The sequence below is a fragment of the Microtus oregoni genome, unplaced genomic scaffold, assembly GCF_018167655.1.
Source record: "Microtus oregoni isolate MIOR12 unplaced genomic scaffold, Mior012 000044F_ref0000062, whole genome shotgun sequence".
NCBI lineage: Eukaryota > Metazoa > Chordata > Mammalia > Rodentia > Cricetidae > Microtus > Microtus oregoni.
In genome coordinates, this window is record NW_024543218.1 from 1,151,380 (window position 1) to 1,172,121 (window position 20,742).

The window sequence follows — 20,742 nt, forward strand, 5'->3', positions numbered from 1 at the left end:
CACACGTGTCCCATCATTCCTGTGGGTTTGGCAGCATGCTGAGTCAGAAGGCAGCCCGCATGTTGGCATGCCCTTCTGGCTGGATGACACCAGCTGCCATCACTGATAAAGCTCCATGTCTTACTGTTGGGCTAGCGTTCCGTCACTAGTGTTGGGAGGCCCACACACAGGCCTTCCTCTGTCTCAGACGCGGACAGGAGGAGTGTGAGACCGCTGTCTCCCACTTCCGCAGCTTAGTCAGGTGCAGACAGAGACCTCTCCTGTTAGAGTTTTCTCCAAGTGTGACTGTGCCTCCCTCTCTCACCGCACGAGTTGCTGCATTGCCATATCTCAGTGGGCGTGGCTTTTGTGAGGAGCCCACCTCTCTGTCAGTTTCCTCTTAGTTTGAAGGCATGCATTGCTATAAGAGGGAATTCCCACACATAAACAACTTCCCGTGAGAACATGGCTGCATTTCTACACTCTGCTGCCACCTGCTCCTCAGCCCTTAGATGTTCCAGGAGTACACGTTCATGTCACCAGGTGTGTCCTGTTTTGTGAAAGACCCTGGCTTCTTGGGTTGGTGGTGTCACTTAGCAGCCCAGTGCCTGCCTCACCACACATGAGGCTCCTGGGTTCAATCCCCAGTTCTCAAAAAAGGAGGGAGAGCTGGCTTCTAGGTGAGCAATCCGAGCATCTCAAATATTAGAGTAGTTTCCATTGTGACCGAGAAACGTGACGTGCCATCATCTCCTTACTTCACATTTAAGCTCCGTTCCAAATGTCCAGTGTGCGCTCCTTCTGGCACCAAGCCTTCTGTGCCTTGTCTCAAAATACTCTCAGGGTAGTGAGGTTCAGGCCTCGCTGCCATACAGACAGTCTGCATTGTTCTAGAGGGTCAGGCCTCCTGAGTACTTTGTCCTTGAGTGTTTCTGCTTTTAAATTAGGCTAGTTTGGGATAGTATTAAGATGAATTCAGGAAAGCCTTGGGTTTTGTTTTCAGAACACAGCTTTGAAGGCCGGGTGGTGGTGGCGCACGCCTTTAATCCTAGCACTCGGGAGGCAGAGGCAGGCGGATCTCTGAAAGTTCGAGGCCAGCCTGGTCTACAAGAGCTAGTTCCGGGACAGGCACCAAAGCTACAGAGAAACCCTGTTTCGAAAAAACCAAAAAAAAAAAAAAAAAACAGAACACAGCTTTGGACTTAGTAATTTTCTACAGACTGTATATTACCATGCCCTTTTTCTTGGAATGCAGTGATCAAAGGGCTTCCAAATGTCAGATTTTTCTTAACTGTCCTGTTATTTCATTGTGGCAATTTGAGTAAATGCTTTTAACTCTTCTACCCCTTTAGTTACAGTCAGGAAGGCCCCAGTTGAAACGCTGGCACCATGAGAAGTGTTTACTACATTTGTAGTTAATTTCTTAGTCCTCAGATTCTTGCTGCTGTTATTTATAATGTGAGGCTTTTTGTTGTTTTGTGTTTGTTTGTTTTTTGAGACAGGGTTTCTCTGTAGCTTTGGAGCCTGTCCTGGAACTAGCTCTTGTAGACCAGGCTGGTCTCGAACTCACAGAGATCCGCCAGCCTCTGCCTCCCGAGTGCTGCATGCACACTGCCACCTGGCTGTTTTTAAACTCTACTTTAAAAAGCTGTGGAGCAGGGTCACTGGGAAGATGGCTTAGTGGATAAGAGCAGTTAACTATGAGAACCATAAGGACCCAAGTCCAGATTCCCAGCCCCCACATAAACAGGGCATAGCACTTTATGTACCTCTAACTCCAGCCTTGAGTGGTAGAGACAGGTAGATCCCAGGAGCTCTGTCGTTGACCAGCCTGGCCCAAATGGCAAGTTGCAGTTCAGGGAACCTGAACTTAAATGTTTACAGCAGGTAAGTCTCAGAGTGATAGAAAACACCTGGCTGAACCCCATACTCTGACCTTTTCATGTGTGTTTGTTACCCCATACTTACATGCATACATCATGCACTCATACACCCCAGAAATTACGTTTGATTTCCCATCTGTTCCTCGTAGGATTCGAGAGGACCATGTATTTGGAATAAATCCTTGTTCTCCTTCCTTCTGTCTGCCACAGTGACACCGATCCCGGCTCCCGGCAATGGCCTGAACCCGACACACTCTCTGGCTCTCAGTCCCCACAGTCTGTGGGAAGTGCAGCTGCAGACAGTGGCACCGAGTGCCTCTCAGACTCTGCCATGGACTTGCCTGATGTCACTCTCTCCCTCTGTGGAGGCCTCAGTGAGAATGGAGAGATTTCTAAAGGTATGCTGGACAGCCATGCCTGTCTTCACCTCAGAAGGGCAAGCCTGGTCATCGCTTGATTTGTGCCCAGACCTCTGTTCAGTAAATTACTGGCATGAGGGGAAGATATTAATGAAATCTACTTTCAGTTACCATAAATTCTTGACTGGCTTTGTGTGCATGTGGGTACCTTTTTATAAAGCCTTGTCTTAGAGACTCACAGTTCCTTTGTGTGTAGGGGGTAGTTCCGTGAGGACCTCTTTTGTGAGACTCTAATTTCACACTTGGAAATTGATAACTTACGGGCTGCTCTGTCTGTAGAGTGGCAGGGTAGGATCACGTCCCATTGATCTTGCGTATATGTGAAACTGCTGAGGAACCTGTGGGGAGCGCCTAGCTGCCTTCCTGACAAGCTCAGGACTCAATAAGGGAAGACTGAAGCTGTGGGGCGGTGTCTGTCCACTGAGTAAACAGTCTGATTGCCTTCTGTCTCAGGCCTGAGAGATGTCCACCCCATGTTCTTGCAGCCTTTGCTCCCCACCTCCTGTGTTAAGAGTTAACTGCCAGTGCACCACTAGCTCCACCTGACCCCTGCTATTGTAGTGTGAACAGCACTGGATCAACTTGCCTGGGTTGACCTTTGTAGTCCAGGCAGATGTGATCCCTCAATTGTCCTGCCTTTACCAACTTTGTATTCACTTTAAGTTACAACTTTTCTGGGTTTGGCCCCTACCTGTAACGGCTTTTCCTGGAAGGCAGCGCTCCTTCTGTGACTGGCACATCACATTAGCGCTACCCTTTGTCCCCTCTCCCCAGAACTGCTTCAGATGGCAGCAGGGTTCACGGAGTGTTAGAAAGGGGGTGGGGGTTTATTATATTTTGGTTTGGGGTTTAGTTTGAGTCCTAAAACTATGAAAGTGTCTTTTGATAAACGTGGAAAACAGTTTCCTCTAAACGCCTTTTTAAGCCCACAAGTCCTTTAGTGCTGAGTGCTGTGACCGTCCAGAGATCTGTGCCTCTCACATGCTGATGGCTGCTTTACTTTGCAGAAAAGTTCATGGAGCATATCATCACTTACCATGAGTTTGCAGAAAACCCTGGCCTTATCGACAACCCAAACCTTGTAATACGGATATATAACCGGTAAACACCGTTGCCTTGATCGTTGCTAAGTACTCCACAGTTTCCAACTGCCTTTGTTTTCCTTGCTGTAAGATTTGTTATCACACAAATGAGAACACAATGATTTACAAGTGAGGCTGAACCTTCACCTTTTGACCTGAGCTGGTGCAATGCTGTCTCTGTTTTATGAGTCTTACTGCTTCTCGGCTCACAAAAGTTTGGCTTAAAGCAAATCTTCACAATTTAGTTGTTCATCTCTTTATTGGAGAGAATAAGCAATTTGCTAAGATTATTCTTTCACTTTTCCTCTGGTCCCCCGACGCTCTCTAGGCTCCAGCCCTGCCCCTAAACCCTGCTTTTGCTTCTGACTCTCTGTGATGGGTTTGCACAATTTTTATTTCTCATAGTTACTACAACTGGGCTTTGGCTGCTCCCATGATCCTTAGCTTGCAAGTATTCCAGAAGAGTTTACCTAAGGTGAGTGATCTGCATTTGAAGTCTCCTTCAAAGTATCTAACATACAGCAGTCCAAAAGTTTATATTCTCTATTACTGGATTCTAGTCAAGGTTCTGAGTTTAGTATCCAAACTGCTGTATTCACTAAATCCTAGGCAATCACCTGGCCTACCACTTGTCCCCATTTTTGTTAAGTATTTATGTATCCCAGTTTCTGAGCTGCAGACTGAGCGCTCTGTGGTAGAGCACTTCCGTGAACGTGTGAAGGTCTGAGTGCAGTCCCCAGTCTTACTACATCATCTGTTAAAAATTCTTCTCAATATGGGGAGAAACAGCAAGAAGTGGGCTCCCGACATTCATGTGGCTGAGTTAGATTGCAGGTGGCATGCCTGTTACAGAGAACTTTCTGCTCACCACAAGATCACTCCTTCTCAGACTTTGTATCATAAAAGCCGCAGATTCCAAGAGTAAGAGGTGGAAGCTGTCTGTGTGCTTGCTGAACCCTGAGGTCCACTGGGCCTCACACAAACCTGCCCTGGAGCCTTGTCATTTCCAAGGAGTGCATGGCCTTTCCTCCTGAGCTGTGTAGAGCGTCTCTCATTCTGTAGTAAGGCCCTGTCCTACAGAATGGTAGTGAGGAGTCGGTGATTACAACTGTAGATCTCCTGTGCTGACCCACACTGACTGAGCTGTGGAGAGCACTTGATGGTTTGAGAGCTGTGTAGAGCATCTCTCATTCTGTAGTAAGGCCCTGTCCTACAGAAGAATGGTAGTGAGGAGTCGGTGATTACAACTGTAGATCTCCTGTGCTGACCCACACTGACTGTTTGCAGGCCACGGTCGAGTCCTGGGTTAAAGACAAGATGCCAAAGAAATCTGGTCGGTGGTGGTTTTGGCGTAAGAGAGAAAGCATGACCAAACAGGTAATGACTGATTTGTGTAAACACAACACTTTCTCTACCACTCATAAAAGCAGGGTACAGGCACTGCATGGCAGTTCTGAGGCATTGCTGCATGCAGGTGCTACGCTGCTGCTTTCTACAGATGTTTGAGCTGCTAGTTTTTTAGGAAGCTTGGACTTTGTAGGCAGAGCTGGGTGAAGCCCTGTGAGTAGTGAGGGTGGAGCTGGGGCGGAACTTGAATTTGACTCCAGAACACTACTCTTTCTGCTTCCTTGTTAGCTCTCAGGTGTGAACAGAGGTTATATCATGCACAATCCACATACAAACATGCAGAATGTCCCTTTTAACAAAGTAGCAGGAGAGCAGGTTTGTCCAGAGAGCCTTCTAAAGAAGGGAATTCTGGGAGTTTCACTGTTGTTTTTCAGATAACAGAGGGTGGTCTTGCCTTTACCAAGTTCATGTCCATATCAGTGTGGTCGGGCTGCCCTTCTCCCTTCTGTAGGTGACAGACAGGAGAAGGCATCAGTAGTTACTTCCATGGTGCAGTCCACATGTCTCAACCAGATACCTGACCATTGGGCCAGTTATATTTTGTGAATAGCTTTTTACAAGCAGTGTGTGATTTCTGCCCTTCAACTTCAAGTGGAAAAAGTTCCTCAACTTTGCAGTCATGGATGGAGGTTTTCATTTCCTAGCAAGGACTACAGCCGAAGTTTGGAGAAAACATTGACACTGACATTATCATCTTTCTGTCCAGCTACCAGAGACCAAGGAGGGAAAATCTGAGGTCCCGCCAACAAATGACCTACCTTCCAGTGCTGAGGAGCCAGCCAGTGCCAGGTGGGTGCCCTGTCCTTTCTCCTAGCTCACGACACTGGCAATCCTTCTTGGGTATAAGATCAAAGTTGATCTTGGCAATTCTGCTGAATTTTAGCCATAATACCTTTTTCCTATAGAAAGACATGACAGGAAGTGGCTTGTCAGTGGCACTTGGTAGATAAAGAATGCCTTTCCCAGTTTGCAGGCCTTAAACACACAGCATTGCTTCTAATACTGTGCCCATCACAGAGCCAGGCTACTAGGAAAGGCAGACCTTCAGGAAGGGATCCTGGACATAATCGGGACTGCCCCGCTGGTATCCCTACTCCCTGCTTTTCAAGTGGCAGAGGGATATTAAAAAGCTTCTGAAGGGTGGATTTGGGCATTTGAGTGGCTCGGTCGTGTTGTGTGTGCTTTCATTCCAACCCTGTCCTTTGATCTCACTCCCACAGTGGTAATCCTAGCCTGGGGTTCATCTTCTCACTCTCCTTGCTTTCTCTCGGAAAAGAAGTATAAAGGGAATTTTCTAAATTTAGAAATATTTCCTGCTATGTCCAATGATGTTTTAATATAGCCAAAGCTTGAGCAGATCCTTCTGCCTCAGTCTTGTGGAGACTTGGCTTATGGATATGTAATACTTGTTTATTTTCTTGTCCTAAATTATAAGCCCTCTCATCTGTCAGTAGCCTGGCTCTTTGTGACTAGTTTGTTGATTAGGCCTGCAGAGAATGATTCTTCCAGTGATGAGGGGTCACAGGAGTTGGAAGAAACAATCAAAGTTGAAACCATCTCCATGGAGACACTGAGTCACTGTAGCACAGCTTCATATAAGAAGTCTCTCCGGCTCTCCTCGGACCAGATAGTAAGTATTACGCAGTAGAGTTGTGCTTATATGAGTGCTTCTCTAGGAGAACAGCGCCCCAAGTCCTGGTGAGCAGTTAGGACCACTAGGAGAACAGCACCACTAGGAGAACAGCACCCCAAGTCCTGGTGAGCAGTTAGGACCACTAGGAGAACAGCGCCCCAAGTGCTGGTGAGCAGTTAGGACCACTAGGAGAACAGCACCCCAAGTCCTGGTGAGCAGTTAGGACCACTAGGAGAACAGCGCCCCAAGTCCTGGTGAGCAGTTAGGATCACTCAAGGAGCGTGTGACCTGGGTTCATCCCCACATAGAACACCTGCCCCAGTTTCTGGAAATTAACCAAAGAATGGGTATTTTTAGCAGGTTTCTCTGGTGAATCTTACTGCTCATTCAGCGCAGGACCACATGCTGCTGCTTGGCATTCATAACAGCAGAGCAATGACATCTTAAATGCGATTTCTTCCCTCTCACTTTGACACAGTTGTACTATGAAATGGTTTTCCTGGGTTGAGCATGAGGCTGTGACCAGGGCAGTGAATAGTGATTTTAGGTGTGATGGACGATAGGGAGGTTTTGTTTTGTATAGGGTATCAGGAAATCCTTGGGACTGGAAAACAGTACTCAAGCAATGTGTCTCCTCAATCATTATAACCATGCATGCGTCGGGGCTAGCTAACACCAGAGAAGCCACATGCTCTGAGTTTCATTGTAAAGAGTTAAATTCTGCTCCAAACTATGGACTTTCAGCTTTCTTTAATATTGTGCTTTTTATAAAAGGCAAAATTGAAGCTCCATGATGGCCCCAATGACGTTGTATTCAGTATTACAACCCAGTATCAGGGTACCTGTCGTTGTGCGGGTACCATCTACCTGTGGAACTGGAATGACAAAATCATCATTTCTGACATTGATGGAACAATAACCAAGTAAGCTGGAGCATATTGTGGGTAGCAGGAAGGATATGGGTTGGGGAAGCAGTCAGAACCCAGCAATAATGAGAGTGTCTTTTAAACCATATGCCCTGAGATATACTGAAAACAGCCCAAATGGTGTCATTTTTTATGGGTGAGGGGGAGGTGTGTGGAATCGTACAAATGATTTCTCAAATGTAACTTGTAAAGATTTGGCCACTTGGTCCCCAAATTCTAATATTCAGTGAAGACAAACTGTTTAAGATTTTAGGGAATGAGAGAAAAAAGATGTGCTAGTGGATTATCTCTGAAAATAAATACTGTGCGTTCCTGTAACTCCCCTATAGGAGCACCTCAGGGTATGTCACTGCAGGGCTGCCCTGCCTTTACATGAAGTCAGGTGAAACCACCTTGAGACAGTGTCCCCAGTTCTAGTGCTTACTGGCAGCCGGTATAAAAATGCTCAGCTCTCTATGTTGGTTTCTGGTGTCTGTTTCTGTTTCTACCCTCTTACCAGGTCTGATGCTTTGGGACAGATTCTCCCACAGCTGGGTAAAGACTGGACTCATCAGGGTATAGCGAAGCTATACCATTCCATCAATGAGTGAGTACCCATTTCTGAGTGTCCTCTTCCCAGTTTTGTTTTGACCAAGAACTAGAGAAAAATAATACAGATCTGTATACATTGTGTGTTTATGGCTAGGTATTTTTTGGTTTTGTTTTCAAACGTGTTGTGTACTTGGTATCCTATTATTGTGTTTTACCTACCATAACTCAGCTAAGTTCTGGGAATCACTAACTTTCCTAGGTCATCAGAACTGTAACTATTTGTAGCTAGGATTTATCAGGAGAGCTGACTTTAATGTCTGGTTTATTTACTGGTAGCATAAGCATGCATGGAAAACAGTTCCTCAAGGGAAGCCATGCCTTCCTTTTTGGGATCCTAGCATGTCTGTGTGCCACTGATCTGGAGATACAGTTCCATCTTCAGCTTGAGTTGAGAATACCATACTATGAAAGTCCGAATACGTCAGTTACTCAGGTGTAATTATGCCTCCTGTCCTATAGATTGGTTTGTGACCTACAACCTAAATAAGGCCCCTTAGATCCTTACATATAGTCCAGTTTTGTCCTCTCTGGATCTTTCTGAACTAGGTGCAGCATGTATTAAGTCAGTGCAAGTCACTTTGCAGTTTAACACAATCTGTTTTTGCATATGCCTCTGTTTTGTCCATGGTTTCTAACCCTAACTGGTTTCCTTCTGCGTTCAGTAATTTCATTTTCAAAGTAAAAGAGAGGAACTTATTTGGATCTTTTAGAAGAAAAAAAAAGTTTTCCTGTATCCACAAGACATGGCTAACCAGATTGTTTGTGTGTGCGTTTGTGCTGTTTTTGTCTGTTTTTTAGGAATGGTTACAAGTTTCTATACTGTTCTGCACGCGCCATTGGCATGGCCGACATGACCCGAGGTTATCTGCACTGGGTCAATGACAAGGGCACCATCTTGCCCCGAGGCCCTCTGATGCTGTCTCCCAGCAGTCTGTTCTCTGCCTTCCACAGGTAACTTTCCCATGGGCTGGGCTTGCTGGGCTCCTCCACTGGGGGCTGGGGAGTGGAGACAGAACTCTAACAGGTCCCTCAGGCTGTAGAGTGTCTGTGTTTTGTCATTTGTTGGCTCCCTGAAGCGCTCTAAGATGATGAAGGGAAAGTGTTATTACCCAAATACTCCATCGCAGGATGGACTAGCAAAAGAGGAAGAATACTGACGGTGCCTGCGGGTTATTAGGAACATAGGGCGACGTGAAGGTGAAGATCTGTCTAAGAACAGACTCTGGTAGAAACTGCCATTTTCAATTGGTGGTTGTATCTCCTCTTCTTTAGGGAAGTGATAGAGAAGAAACCAGAGAAGTTCAAAATCGAGTGTCTGAATGATATTAAGAACCTGTTTGCCCCGTCCAAGCAGCCCTTCTACGCTGCCTTTGGAAACCGTCCTAACGTAAGTGTCTTTGGAGTGTGTTTTCATTTATTTTTTGTGTATGAGTGCTTCGTCTACATATATAGAGAGAGAACCACTTGTGTGCCTGATGCCAGTGGAAGAGCAAGGGCGTCAGATCTCCTAGAACTGGAGTTACAGGTGGTTGTGAGCCACCATGTGGGTGCTAGAAATCAAACCAGGTCCCTCTGCAGAGCAGCAAGTGCTCTCAGCCATGAGTACCCCTCTGGTCCCTTTGTACATTTTTTGTTGAAACAGGATCTCAGTAAGTTACCCATTCTGTAGCTTAGGCAGCCTTTGAACTTGAAATCTTGCCTCAGCTGCTTGAGTAGCCAGGATCTGCACTAGAGGCCAGGCTTATTCAAATTTCCTTAGAAGTTGGGAAAGTCCTATAGTTACCTTTTGGCCCCAAGAATGCATACAGAGGATATCCTCGCCCACACCACCCCCAAACCCCTTTGAATTTATTTCCTCAGTCAGTTCTGCCTGTGTTCTAACTGGTCTGAAGCCATGCCCTTGGTCTACACCAGAACCATGACGCAAATTCTCACCCTGCCTTGTGTACTGTATCTTATGGGGGAGGGGAGTCCTCCATATCTGGACTACTAAAGGTGTTACTGCAGTATTCTTGGAGGATCTTGAGTTGCCCTTTGCTGCCCATTTATGACTCCCTGTGCACTTTCTGGATTTGTCTCAAGATTTCCCGTCTTCAGCCCATGTAGTGGTTCTGGCCTATGAAGAGCCAGCTAAGTTTTGGTGTCTTCTGCAGGATGTCTATGCTTACACACAAGTCGGAGTTCCAGACTGTAGGATATTCACCGTGAATCCGAAGGGGGAACTGATACAAGAAAGGACCAAAGGGAACAAGTCATCGTAAGTGCATTCGTGTTGCAGCCATATACAGCTGAGGACACATAAGAACTGAGACGGGGCCCAGCCAGGAGGAGTAGAGCTGTACCTGTGTGAGCATTCTCTGTGGGTAGTGGCTTAGGGAGTCTCTGGTTATTTTATGTGTGAAGACAGTGTGCACCCTGGGATGGGGCCGAGCTCTGAGTAAGTGCGGAGCAGCCCTTTCGTATAATCTGAATAGCCAGCCTCACAACCCATGTCTTTGCTAAACATGAGTTGTTAGATAACAGCTTGTATGTCTTCCCAATTCCTTCCAGGTATCACAGGCTGAGTGAGCTTGTGGAACACGTGTTCCCACTTCTCAGTAAGGAACAGAATTCTGCTTTTCCGTGCCCAGAGTTCAGTTCCTTCTGTTACTGGCGAGACCCAATCCCTGATGTGGACCTGGATGACCTAGCTTGAACGAAGCCTATACGGCAGGGTGAGGACACTCACCTGCCTCCCAACAGGGGAAGTAACTTGCCTCTTACAGAAGAAGACCCCGGAGCCTACAGTCAGGAACCTGCTTTCCAGAACAGGGACAGGGTCCCCGAAGCTGGTACTGCCGCCCTCTTTCACCTCCCCAGGCACCACTCAGCACCTGGACAGAGGATTAAGGGCCTTTGGCCTGAGGTACAAGCCTGTGCTCCATCACCTGGGCTTCCTCACATGCTTTCTGTGGAGCCGTGTGCTGCGCCCCTCGGCTGCAAGACTTAGAATGGCAGAAATCAGAAACTAAACAAGAACGACCAGCACATTACTACACAGTAAAGAGTTAAAATTTCCACTGCTCGGTTGATGGTTTCTCTCTGTAACCAGGGCTTTCTCCAGAAGTCTGTTAGTGTTGCTGGCTACGTGTCCATGTCCCCTCGGGACACTTCTGCTCTTGGTCCCTGAACTAGGACAACGGCTTCGTGTGCCAAGATGGGCATCCCCAGCAACTGTGTGCAGCACCATGATCCCAACTCTAGCAGCGTGGGCTTCTGAGGAGAGAGCACCTTGGCATCATCATCTCCTCACCTGTGCCTCTTCCCAGGGAGAAAGAAGCCATTTGAGTTACTGCTCTACCCTAGCCAGAAGAACAAGTGCACATTTTATATCTGGAGTAATCCTGAGAAATTGGTTTGGAATACAGAAAAGGCAGCAGCTTTGCCTCACAAGTGTAGAAAGGCAGCTGCGCTGGGTCCTGGGAGTCACCCTTTCCTCTGACGCTGTCTCCTGGCTGAAGTGGCCCCTGGTGCGTAGGTATTTCAGGAAAGGATTTCTGAAGTTCTGGCTTCAGAGTTGCCAGGGGAAAAGCCCCTGGCTGGCAGCATTGACCAGTCATTTGGACTTCAACCATGTAATGAGTCCCTGGAGGCATGGGAGAGAGGGTCATGGAGCGCCTGTGGAGAGCCAGCACCGCAGCAGCGGCAGTGGCCCCAGCCCATCGTCCAGTTCACACAGTTGATACTGCAGATGAAGCCTCTTGGGGATGTGGGTACCCCTGCATTTTCTTGGCAGCAGCATGCACTGGCCTAGTTACGCTCTCTTGTCAAATGTCAGGACAGATGTGACAGGGAGAGTTATGTCCTGGACTCTCCACAGCCTCTGATCAACAGGGCGTGGACAGTCACTGCAGTGCAAACATCAAGAGAAGTGTTGGCGGAAGGCGTCCCAGGGACCTTCACTGGTTCTTGGTACACAGCCCTCTTGGACGGTGGATATGAAGGCTGAGCAGAGTGGACACTGCAGGAAAAGATGGTTCCACTTCAGCCCTGCACCCTGTGGCTGGACGGCTGGCCCTGTCACAGTGTTTCAGTTTGCTTCACCCAGTTGGCTTAGAAAGGGGGGTTATTTTCCAGATTGGAGAGTTGAGTGTCCCTGCCTCGTTTCAGTATTGCAGTTGAATGCAGCGACCATGTAACATTCTTTAATAGAAGAAAAAAACCTTTGAACGTAGTTTTCGGTGGCAGAACCACTGGAGGCAGTGCTCGCAGAGGGGGCAATGCAGGCTTCCACAGTGCTGGCCTCACTATAAATAGCCTGTGTCTCCTTCATGAGTTATTTGTGTTAGGTATAGGGAAACTCAGTTGTTTATGTGAAATTCTTCCCAGGCAGTGAAGTAAGATTTGTAGAGCAGCCACGAGGCCACGCGATGCTGTCAAGGTCTTGGCACCGCCTGGGATTTAGCACCCTTTGGTTTATGGAGTAAGAGTTGTGTGCGCTTACCCTGAGCTCAGTAGAATCTCTATGGTACAGAAAATCTCATCATGTTTCCTCAGACAGTTTCAGTTTGTCCTTTGTGGAGTCTTTGCCTCAGCAGCCTGTTTCCTTTTCCTTGACACTCTTTTCTTTGGACACATGGGCCTTCTCAGAGGGCCCAGCTTAGGTTGTGGGGCTCCTGGCCTGTGCTGCTCTTTTCCCCGTCTCCATTAGCCCTGCACTTGTCACTACAGATTGATCAGTGGGTATTTAGGCTAATGAATGTAACTCTTTTTCCTTATTTAAAGGAGTCTTCTTGCTGAAAGTAGATGATTACTATTGCTGTAGTGTTCTGAAGTATTAGGTTTGTGCTGAAAATCCATTGCCATTTGTTACAAATGATATTTGTTCTTTCTGTGAAAGAGAGATGCCCTCAAGTGTGTTTGCACACAAACCCTTAGATGGCTTGTTGCAGTATCTCCCTTGTTGCCAGTGGCAGGTGATGCTGACGGGGCACTGTTGGCAGACTGGCCTCAGAGTCGCTGTCGGCGTTGCCCTCTGTCCTCCAGCTCACTCTAACTTCAGTGTTGGCTTTGATGTCGAGTGTTGAAGCACTGTAGTAGAACTGATGGCTGCTCTCCCTCCATCAGGCTGTGTAGGATGCACACTTAGCCCTGTGATCAGGACTGCACTTCCTGTGGTCTAACCCATCTGCATAGTTTCGGTTGGAAAGAAACGTACTATTGTGATGACCCAAAACTAAAGCTGCTAAAAACCATGGACAAGGACCAGAGCTGAGTGGCAGGGAGGCTCTGTCCTTGCAGCCCCTTTGCCCTTCTGCAGTGCTGCTGAAGGAACGGTTAGGACGACGGGAACACCTTCTCCTCTTGCAGTTGATTGCTGCAGGGAACTTGCAGCGTTATTGCGTAGCTCTGGGACACCTCGTTTCTGAGCATGCTGGGATTTATTTAAAACCGGGTGAAGTCAGTGCTTTTTCCAAGTGAAAACCTTTCATTTTGATTTGAAGGCAGAGGGAAGATTGCTCTTTTCATAACTGTGTTCAGCCGATGACATTTGATAATCAGACAGCATTGTCACTAAGCAGTTTAGGTTGTGTAATTGTAAACCCCAGCGCAGTGCCTCAGTCATGGTAAAGATGTCTTCAGATGAATGGCTCATATTTTGGTGCAGTGTTTGATGTTCACAACAAAATGTTACAATAATAAACTAACATAAACCGAGTGCATTGGGCTCTTTCCTTTAGAGGATGTTTGACCATCTTATCTGTATTAGTGCCAGAGATTGATAATTATAATTATCAGTTCTCTATGAATAGCGTTTTTGTCTAAAGGAGGAACCTCTTCCGGTTGCTCATATGTAAACCCTGATTCCAGAAGTGAAGCTCCATCCACAGGAACTGATGTCTCTGCCTTGTAGGTTCTGCCGAGTAGTGATTGATTCCTATGTCAGTTCCCCTATAGTGTGGCTAGCACACCAGCCCTCAGAGCCCCCTAGGGGTCCACTCAATCTTCAATATCCCCTTTTATAAGCCCCTCTTGAGGTATGTGGCAGCTACGGTCCTGATGTTCCCAGCAGACAACAGAGTGAACGTCACAACCCACGTCACGTAGGCGATGACAAGAGTGGTGTCCTTGTCCCCTCAGGTCCAGATCATATAATAAAAACTCTGTGTTTGATGCTGCTTTCCTGGGATGCGAGGCTGGGCTGAGAGAAGCCACAGGTCTTCTGGTAGTATCATTTGGCCTAGAAAGAGTCTGACTATAAAGAACTGGGGTTTTCCTCAAGCAGTTTGAAGTACTGAGTGTGGAGCCCAGAGGACCTGGTCTGTCCGTCCCTTCTGTGCAGACCTGTGTGTGTCCCTCCTTCCCATCATAAGATGGCGTATGAAAACAAGTGTACGTTTAGGAGGCAGACAGGGTCCATGTGTTGTAAATGTGGGGAAACAGAATGCCTGTCAGCGGGAATGATCTAGAATCGGCCTGGAGCAGACTTGCGGTCCCCCTGGGTAGTCATTCAGATGGTCCTGTTTGGTGGTGTGCATGTCCGGCAGAAAGCCCCAGTCGTTCGTAAATACTGTCCTTTTTCTCAGTAATCAAGAACTCCTTGACTTTAACAAGTTGTACCTTGATCATCGTGGCCATGTGGTGTGTGCCTGTCCCTGCTTGGGAGGATTGCTTGACCAGCTGGGTGACAACTAGACTCTCAAAATGTCTTATAGGCCATTGAAGCCATAAGCCTAAGTACTTCAGTTCAGTGTCTACCGATGACTCATGGGCACATGACTTGAGGGGTGTGGTGACTTAGGGGGGCTGCTCCAAACTCTCCTCCCACAGACAGGCATCTCCAAAAAAAGATAGGTTCTACCCTTTTAAACCTGTATCCTGCATGGGCTGCATCTGGCTTTCATTCCCTTTTGTCCTGCAGCGAATATGGGCTCGCTCCACTACGTACATATGGGACATTTAGCCGCCGAGCTAAATGTCGGGTCCTGTTGGGTCCAGGAAGGTAAGTCACACGCACTGGCGGGCCGAGCTCTAGTTGATGCTCTAGAGACCTGTGTGGAAGCCGGGCATACAGTGGCCATGCGCCTAGTGTCAGGTCCCTGCCTTGGGCCACTGAGCACTTGGCCAGTTTGGCACTGAACAAGGTCAAAGAAGAGTGGGAGAGGAAAGGGCGAAAGCGCCCGTGTGCCAGCCGGGTTTTCCTGAAAAACACTGCTGCTTTGGGTTTTTCCATTAGTCATTGCTAGGACAGGCAAGGATACTCTGTAGCCAACTCCCCAGCTGTAGAAACAGGGAGCTCTAAAAACTGCAGTCCAGGCCCGTCCTTCCAACAACCCGTGAAACCCAAGGCATCTTTATAGCATTGGCCTCTCCTGCCAACTGGGCTAAGAATACAACTGGTGACACCCTGGTTTCCCTGTCTGTATCTTCTACGAGGGACCTGGGGGAGTTGCCTTTCCCTGCGGGTGCTGGTTCATCAACAAGCTTGCCCCAAAGCTGGTTAGCAAAAGCCGCCGAGCTAAATGTCCCATATGTACGTAGAGCTTTTGGGTTGCTGGGAGAGGACCATGATGCTAGGCCTCCTAGACCCGTGTGCCTGTCCTCTCAGATGAGCTCAGCTTCCAGTCGGCCATCTGGATTATATCGGGGCCTCGTGTTGCTTAGGAACTTGAGTCCACAGTGCTGTCTCTGCCAGTGAGCTGCACAGTGGAGGCGGTCTCGTCCGCCTGTAAGCAGACCACTTCCCCTAAGAGTCCCCTCTTCAGCTCCAGGACTGCAGTAGGCCCTGACCTTCAAGGACATCTGGTCCCTGTTTAGCAGCCAAAATCAGAACCCAAATGTGTACAGCCTGGAAGCCGGAAGGTAGCAGTTTAGAGGCTGGAATTAATTCACACACAAGATTACTTTTTATAGCCATAAAAAGTTTTCTAGGTTGCTTTTTCCCCCCAGTCCATAAGGTCTGAGATACAGAAGAGGAACATAAGGTGATAGTGACATCTTTATTGACGCTCCCTGTCTTTGCACTTATATCGTACATGTCATTTAAGGAGCCCAACAAGCTTCATAAATAATGTCTGTTGCACCCCCCCTTTGTAGCAGGGCCCAGGTGATGAGAGATGAGTCCCAGGCGGTAACAAAGCCGAGTGTGGGGTAGCCCAGATTCCACTCTGGGCCCAGGCCCCTTCAGCACTTCAGTGTTCAGACTCTCCTGTTTGCAGCCTAGGGAGAGGCACCCGCTCCAGTGTCCTCCAGGGAAGGCCAGCTACAGGTTGTCCAGCTGCAGCAGGCCCTGCCCAGTTGGGCAGCAGCTGCAGCCTCCACAGGTAGCACCGCATAGGCCCAGTCCAGAAGCCGGCTTTCAGCCAAAGGGACTTGCCAAGTCTTCTGGCTGCCCGGTTAGAGTTGCAGAAAAATGGGGGCCTCCTTAACCATGTGTCACTTCCAAGGCTGTCTGGAAACGCCTGAGGGGTGGCAGTCTCTACAGTGAGGGAAGACCTTTATCCTGGGGACAGGTGGGGCGTGCGCCAGTGACACACACTGAATATATTAAAGCTTTGGAGTTTTTACAACCTTCCTCCCTTGACCTCCCTAGAGGTGGGAAAGGAAAGGATACAGGAAAACACCACTGAAGGTGGAGTACATTTCATCAAAGTCTGTGTGAGCCAGCCTGCCCCCAGTCACCACAACATTGACCCCATCCCCTGCCTTCAAGTGCACGATGAGGTGGAAGGCGCCTGGGCCCCCGCAGGTGTGCACAGCCCCAGGGGGACGGTGGTATTCCAGGAACTCTCTCCTGTACCCAGCTGTATGCAGCTGGGCAACGCTGGCGTTGGACACAGACAGTACTGCCTCCACGTAGGCATCTCTCTCGGGGGTGAGGGTGGCCGTGATCAAGTAGCGCCCATCGTACGGTGCCGTGAAGATCCCTAGGAAAATGCAGGCAGACAGGTGAGCCCATCTGGTGCCTCTGCCGCCCATTCACCGTACGAGGCCACTTCAAGTTGCCTCTAATTGTCCCTGGCTTTTAGCACCCAAAGCCCTGGACAAATCAGGATAGTTAGTCACCAAACTTGTAGAAAGCTTGTTGCTTGGGAGATGGTGCCACCCAACCGCACCTGTTTTTCAGTATGAAGATGAACCCCGGTGTGGCTCTCCCACTGCACCCACAGACTCAGGCCACTCAGCGCATGCTGGTGTGGTCCTCATTTCATAGCCCACCGTCCTAAGCTTGTAACGACCAGAACGAAAGCTCCAGTAACCCGGGACTTGGAGTAGTGTGATTCTCCTCATCTAACCATAGCAGAAGGCTAGAAGACAAACCAGCCTTGACCCTGCTGGGACAGGCAGCCAGTTCCACCAACATTCCTGCCCTGCCGTGTACAATGGCATGTGCTTCCTGAAGACTTGGGCCCAAGACCCAGCCCTTGCCATGTTAAAAACCATCTTCCTAAACCCTGGCTGTCTCTTGGGGCATTTCTCCTCATTGCGTATACCCAAAAGCTAGGCTGCTGGACCCCATTCATAAGACAGCTGATGAGAATAAAACTTGCCTAACCCAAGAAGAGGCAGATACTGAACCACCCAGCCCTAGGAGGCCAGGCTAACTCTCCTCATATAGAAGATTCAGCCTCTTGGATACAGGTACTATTCACTCATGGCCAGAAGCCCTGTTATCCACTAACTCAGTGTCCACATGCTCTGGGAAGTAGCTAGAGGGGAACCACTCAGAACCTCCATCCCAGGAAGGGCGGGTCCCAGGCTAGAGGGGAACCACTCAGAGCCTCCATTCCCAGGGGGGGCGGGTCCCAGGTCGTTAAACTCAGAACCTAGCCTTTAAGTCTGACTGAGGCTTCCCTTTCCCCTCCCATGCTTACTATTTCAATTGTATCCTGTTTATAACTCCTAGAATCTTTCAGGAGGTGCCGGGCCAAGTTTTTATTTGCCTGTCTGGTGGGGGAAAGTCTAGCTCAAAATTGCCTAGAACTTCCTTGATAGCACCGACCTGCTGTTGAGACTAGTTCTCCGAAGGAGAAAGATGTGGCTGTTAGCCTGCTTGCGAAGATCACCAGCCTCTGTGAGAATAAGGGGTTCCTACAGCCAACATAGCCGGAAAGCAACCCCAACTCTGGCACCAAACCTCTAAGCACAGATTGGAGAGCTTGCTGAGATTTGCTGTAAACAGTCTGGATCCCTGAATTCTTTCTCTGTCTGACACTGAGGCCTGACATTTCGGAACCAGTGTGACTTAGCCAGATGGTAACCAGGCAGGGTACTGTGGAAGATGCTGAGGACCCTGCCTACATAAACAGCAGTCGTGACTGCGAGAGCAAGGAGGCAGTGCCCACGGTCCAGACGGGAAGCATCCCGGGGAGGGAAAGCCCCAAGCCTGGCTGTCCGGAAGGACTCTGTGACAGCACATCGGGAGGTGGCCTAGAACAGGTGTGTGGCACAGTGCAAGCTGGGAGAAGGGAAAGGTGGCCGTGCTGTCACAGCTAGCTGTACCAGGTTCCACCACACTCCGCACGGGGCTCCCTGGAGATAGGCATAGGTGCTGCGGAGACGCCAAAGCTCACAGTGCAGTTCTGTCTCAGTGTGTGAGGCCCCTTCTGGAGAACGCACAGCCCTTTTTTGGCTCTCATCATAAACACAAGATTGCGAAGGGAGTCTCTGCCCCTCATGATTCACAGATCACCAAACGTGCTTGGTGGCAGGGTTGGTGGCCAGTGTGTGATGAGGCCTTCTGCACCTGCAGCCCAGGAGCTGGAGGTTCGGTGACAGAGCTGCTTCAGAGGACCAACACTGGATGAGGTGGGGGTACCTGCATCTGGATAAAGCAAGCCGGAAGCCCCCCTCCCCCCGCACTCACCAGTGGCAGGGTTGTATACGCCTCCATCGTTGACCAGCACCTTATTAAAGAGGACGACGCCTCCGTCACTGGGGAAAGGCTTCTGGGTGAGGCCGGCTGAAAAGGACACCAGGGCAGGCAGTGGCACCCCTAGGCAGAGAGATGCAAGAGCACATGGACCAGCCTGTCTTCTGAAAGTGTTGATGTAGATTGGGGTACAAGCTATGTTGAAGGTCCGGAGCCTGCCCTCGATAGACCAACAACTAGTACAGAGAAGCTGAACTGGACAGGGATGAGGCACGTGGACACTTCATATGAACACACAGAAAGCTAAATGTATGTGTACGGAAGAATGCGCTGTGTGTATGTGTTTAGGTGAGCCTGCTGTGTGCCGCACCCGGGAGTGGTGCTGGGTACATAAAGAGAATCATCTAGGGAGCTGCTTGCCTGATCCAATAAAGCCTGGGCCCCAGAAAGCTCATCAGGACCACACAGAGCCCAGCCCACCCAGCGCTCCCCTCGGAAAACATGAACAGAGACAGCGTAGGAGGAAAACTCCTGCCTCCGAGCCTCTCTAGGGTTTCAGTCCCTAGAGGCCAGGACCTCAGGGCGGGGCTGTTGGGTGTGGAAGGGCTAGGCTCTAGGCTCCAGCCATGCCTGCAGTGCCGAGGGAAGAAGGCAGGAAGTGCATGGCAGAGACCACCAAGGAAAACAATTCTATTCAGGACATACCTGGGGTAGCTACAGGAGGTGACTTGGGGTAGCCTGAAAACCAAGAGAGTGAAAAGTGTTAAATCCTGGACTGGTATTTTACAGAATGCTCCCTTCACCTAAGTGCTCAAATTGGGCCTCTGTCACTAAAGAAACAGAGCAAGAACAAGTTCAGAGATGTCTTCTTCACCTGCCAGCTCACGCTTAGACAGCAGTGCCAGCCTAAGGCAAGGAGAGCCCACCGACAGCCTCGTGCGCCTTCCTCACGACACACACAGCATTCGTTAGGTGTGTGTGTACAAGCATGGTGAGACAGATGTGCAAACGGCCCAAAAGAACATAAGCATCCCTGGAACGGAAACATGATGGACTCATTCTAGAAAAAGCAACTGTGATGGCCACAGCCATGGTGACTAAGAGCAGGTGTCTCCTCCCCAGTGTCCCACCTTACCAGACAGCCATAGTCCTAAACCAGTTATTGGTGTATCAGATCACTGGGAGGAGCCAACCGAATCTGACTGGAAAGGGACTATGCCTGGTCCCCAGTAGGTATGCTTGGGATACAGATGTACCTTGAGTGCGGCTGGGACGGCCACAGACAGAGATGGCTTTAGGGACTGACTTGGGCTAAGTCATGGCTCTCACCCACGACGGGGACAGTTACATTTTTATTTCTCTAGCTGTCCTGAGGTGTTCTCGATAGCCACATGTCAGATCAGAAAAAAATGTGGTTCCTCCAAACTCTAGTGTCCGTGGAAGCTACCCTTCTGAACTTTACCCCAAAAGTGTAAAGTTCACCACAGTGCACACACACAGCACCAGGCATAGTCTAGAGCAGTTGACCATTCTGGGCCTTCTGAAGGGCAGACTCACCTGGTGCCCCTGCATAGCCTTCTGAGCTAGGGATGGGCCCCTGCCCCATCTGTCCATCCACTCCCTGGGGCAGGCCCCTTCCGGACACGCCCATCCTGCCTGGAGGCCCAGCTTCTCCCGTCTCCATGCTGACCCCACTAGAGCCAGGCAGGAAGGGCAGCCCTGGGCGGCGAGGCCAGGCAGGCAAAGGTGGTGGTTGCAGGGGCTTCTGGGGCAGTATTGGCCGCTGGCCTGTGTGTGGCGGTCTGGCAGGGTCCTCTGGCAGCGGGGTCAGGTGGGGTGGCTCAGTGGGGGCATCCTCTGAAGGTCCGGTGGGTTCTAGTGGGGTCTTCTCAGATGATGGCGGGGGTGATTCTGAGGGTTCCTCTGCTAAGAAGTGAGAAAACCAGAGTTAAAATGTCTCCAGGCCCGCA

At 49.3% G+C, this 20,742-nt stretch overlaps 2 protein-coding genes across 6 annotated transcripts in view; one reads left to right on the forward strand and one right to left on the reverse strand.

The window, feature by feature from the left end:
- The window catches only part of LOC121434727 (phosphatidate phosphatase LPIN2), a 68,722-nt gene extending 55,105 nt beyond the window's left edge, over window positions 1-13,617 (forward strand). For all 5 annotated transcript variants that reach the window (XM_041633649.1, XM_041633650.1, XM_041633651.1 and 2 more), the window contains exons 9-20: window positions 2,073-2,260; window positions 3,289-3,382; window positions 3,769-3,838; window positions 4,651-4,740; window positions 5,477-5,559; window positions 6,256-6,400; window positions 7,178-7,326; window positions 7,829-7,915; window positions 8,719-8,871; window positions 9,193-9,307; window positions 10,074-10,177; window positions 10,471-13,617. In XM_041633649.1, coding sequence (XP_041489583.1) covers window positions 2,073-2,260; window positions 3,289-3,382; window positions 3,769-3,838; window positions 4,651-4,740; window positions 5,477-5,559; window positions 6,256-6,400; window positions 7,178-7,326; window positions 7,829-7,915; window positions 8,719-8,871; window positions 9,193-9,307; window positions 10,074-10,177; window positions 10,471-10,615 — 1,423 coding nt within the window. In that variant the 3' untranslated portion in view covers window positions 10,616-13,617. The remainder of the gene's footprint in view (window positions 1-2,072; window positions 2,261-3,288; window positions 3,383-3,768; window positions 3,839-4,650; window positions 4,741-5,476; window positions 5,560-6,255; window positions 6,401-7,177; window positions 7,327-7,828; window positions 7,916-8,718; window positions 8,872-9,192; window positions 9,308-10,073; window positions 10,178-10,470) is intronic.
- A 2,283-nt stretch (window positions 13,618-15,900) lies between these two features.
- LOC121434759 (EMILIN-2) overlaps window positions 15,901-20,742 on the reverse strand; it is a 55,649-nt gene continuing 50,807 nt past the window's right edge. The window contains exons 5-8 of the mRNA XM_041633715.1: window positions 20,330-20,698; window positions 19,478-19,510; window positions 18,767-18,895; window positions 15,901-16,826 (exon numbers count right to left, since the gene is read on the reverse strand). Of these exons, the coding sequence (XP_041489649.1) occupies window positions 16,489-16,826; window positions 18,767-18,895; window positions 19,478-19,510; window positions 20,330-20,698 (869 nt within the window). The 3' untranslated portion in view covers window positions 15,901-16,488. The remainder of the gene's footprint in view (window positions 16,827-18,766; window positions 18,896-19,477; window positions 19,511-20,329; window positions 20,699-20,742) is intronic.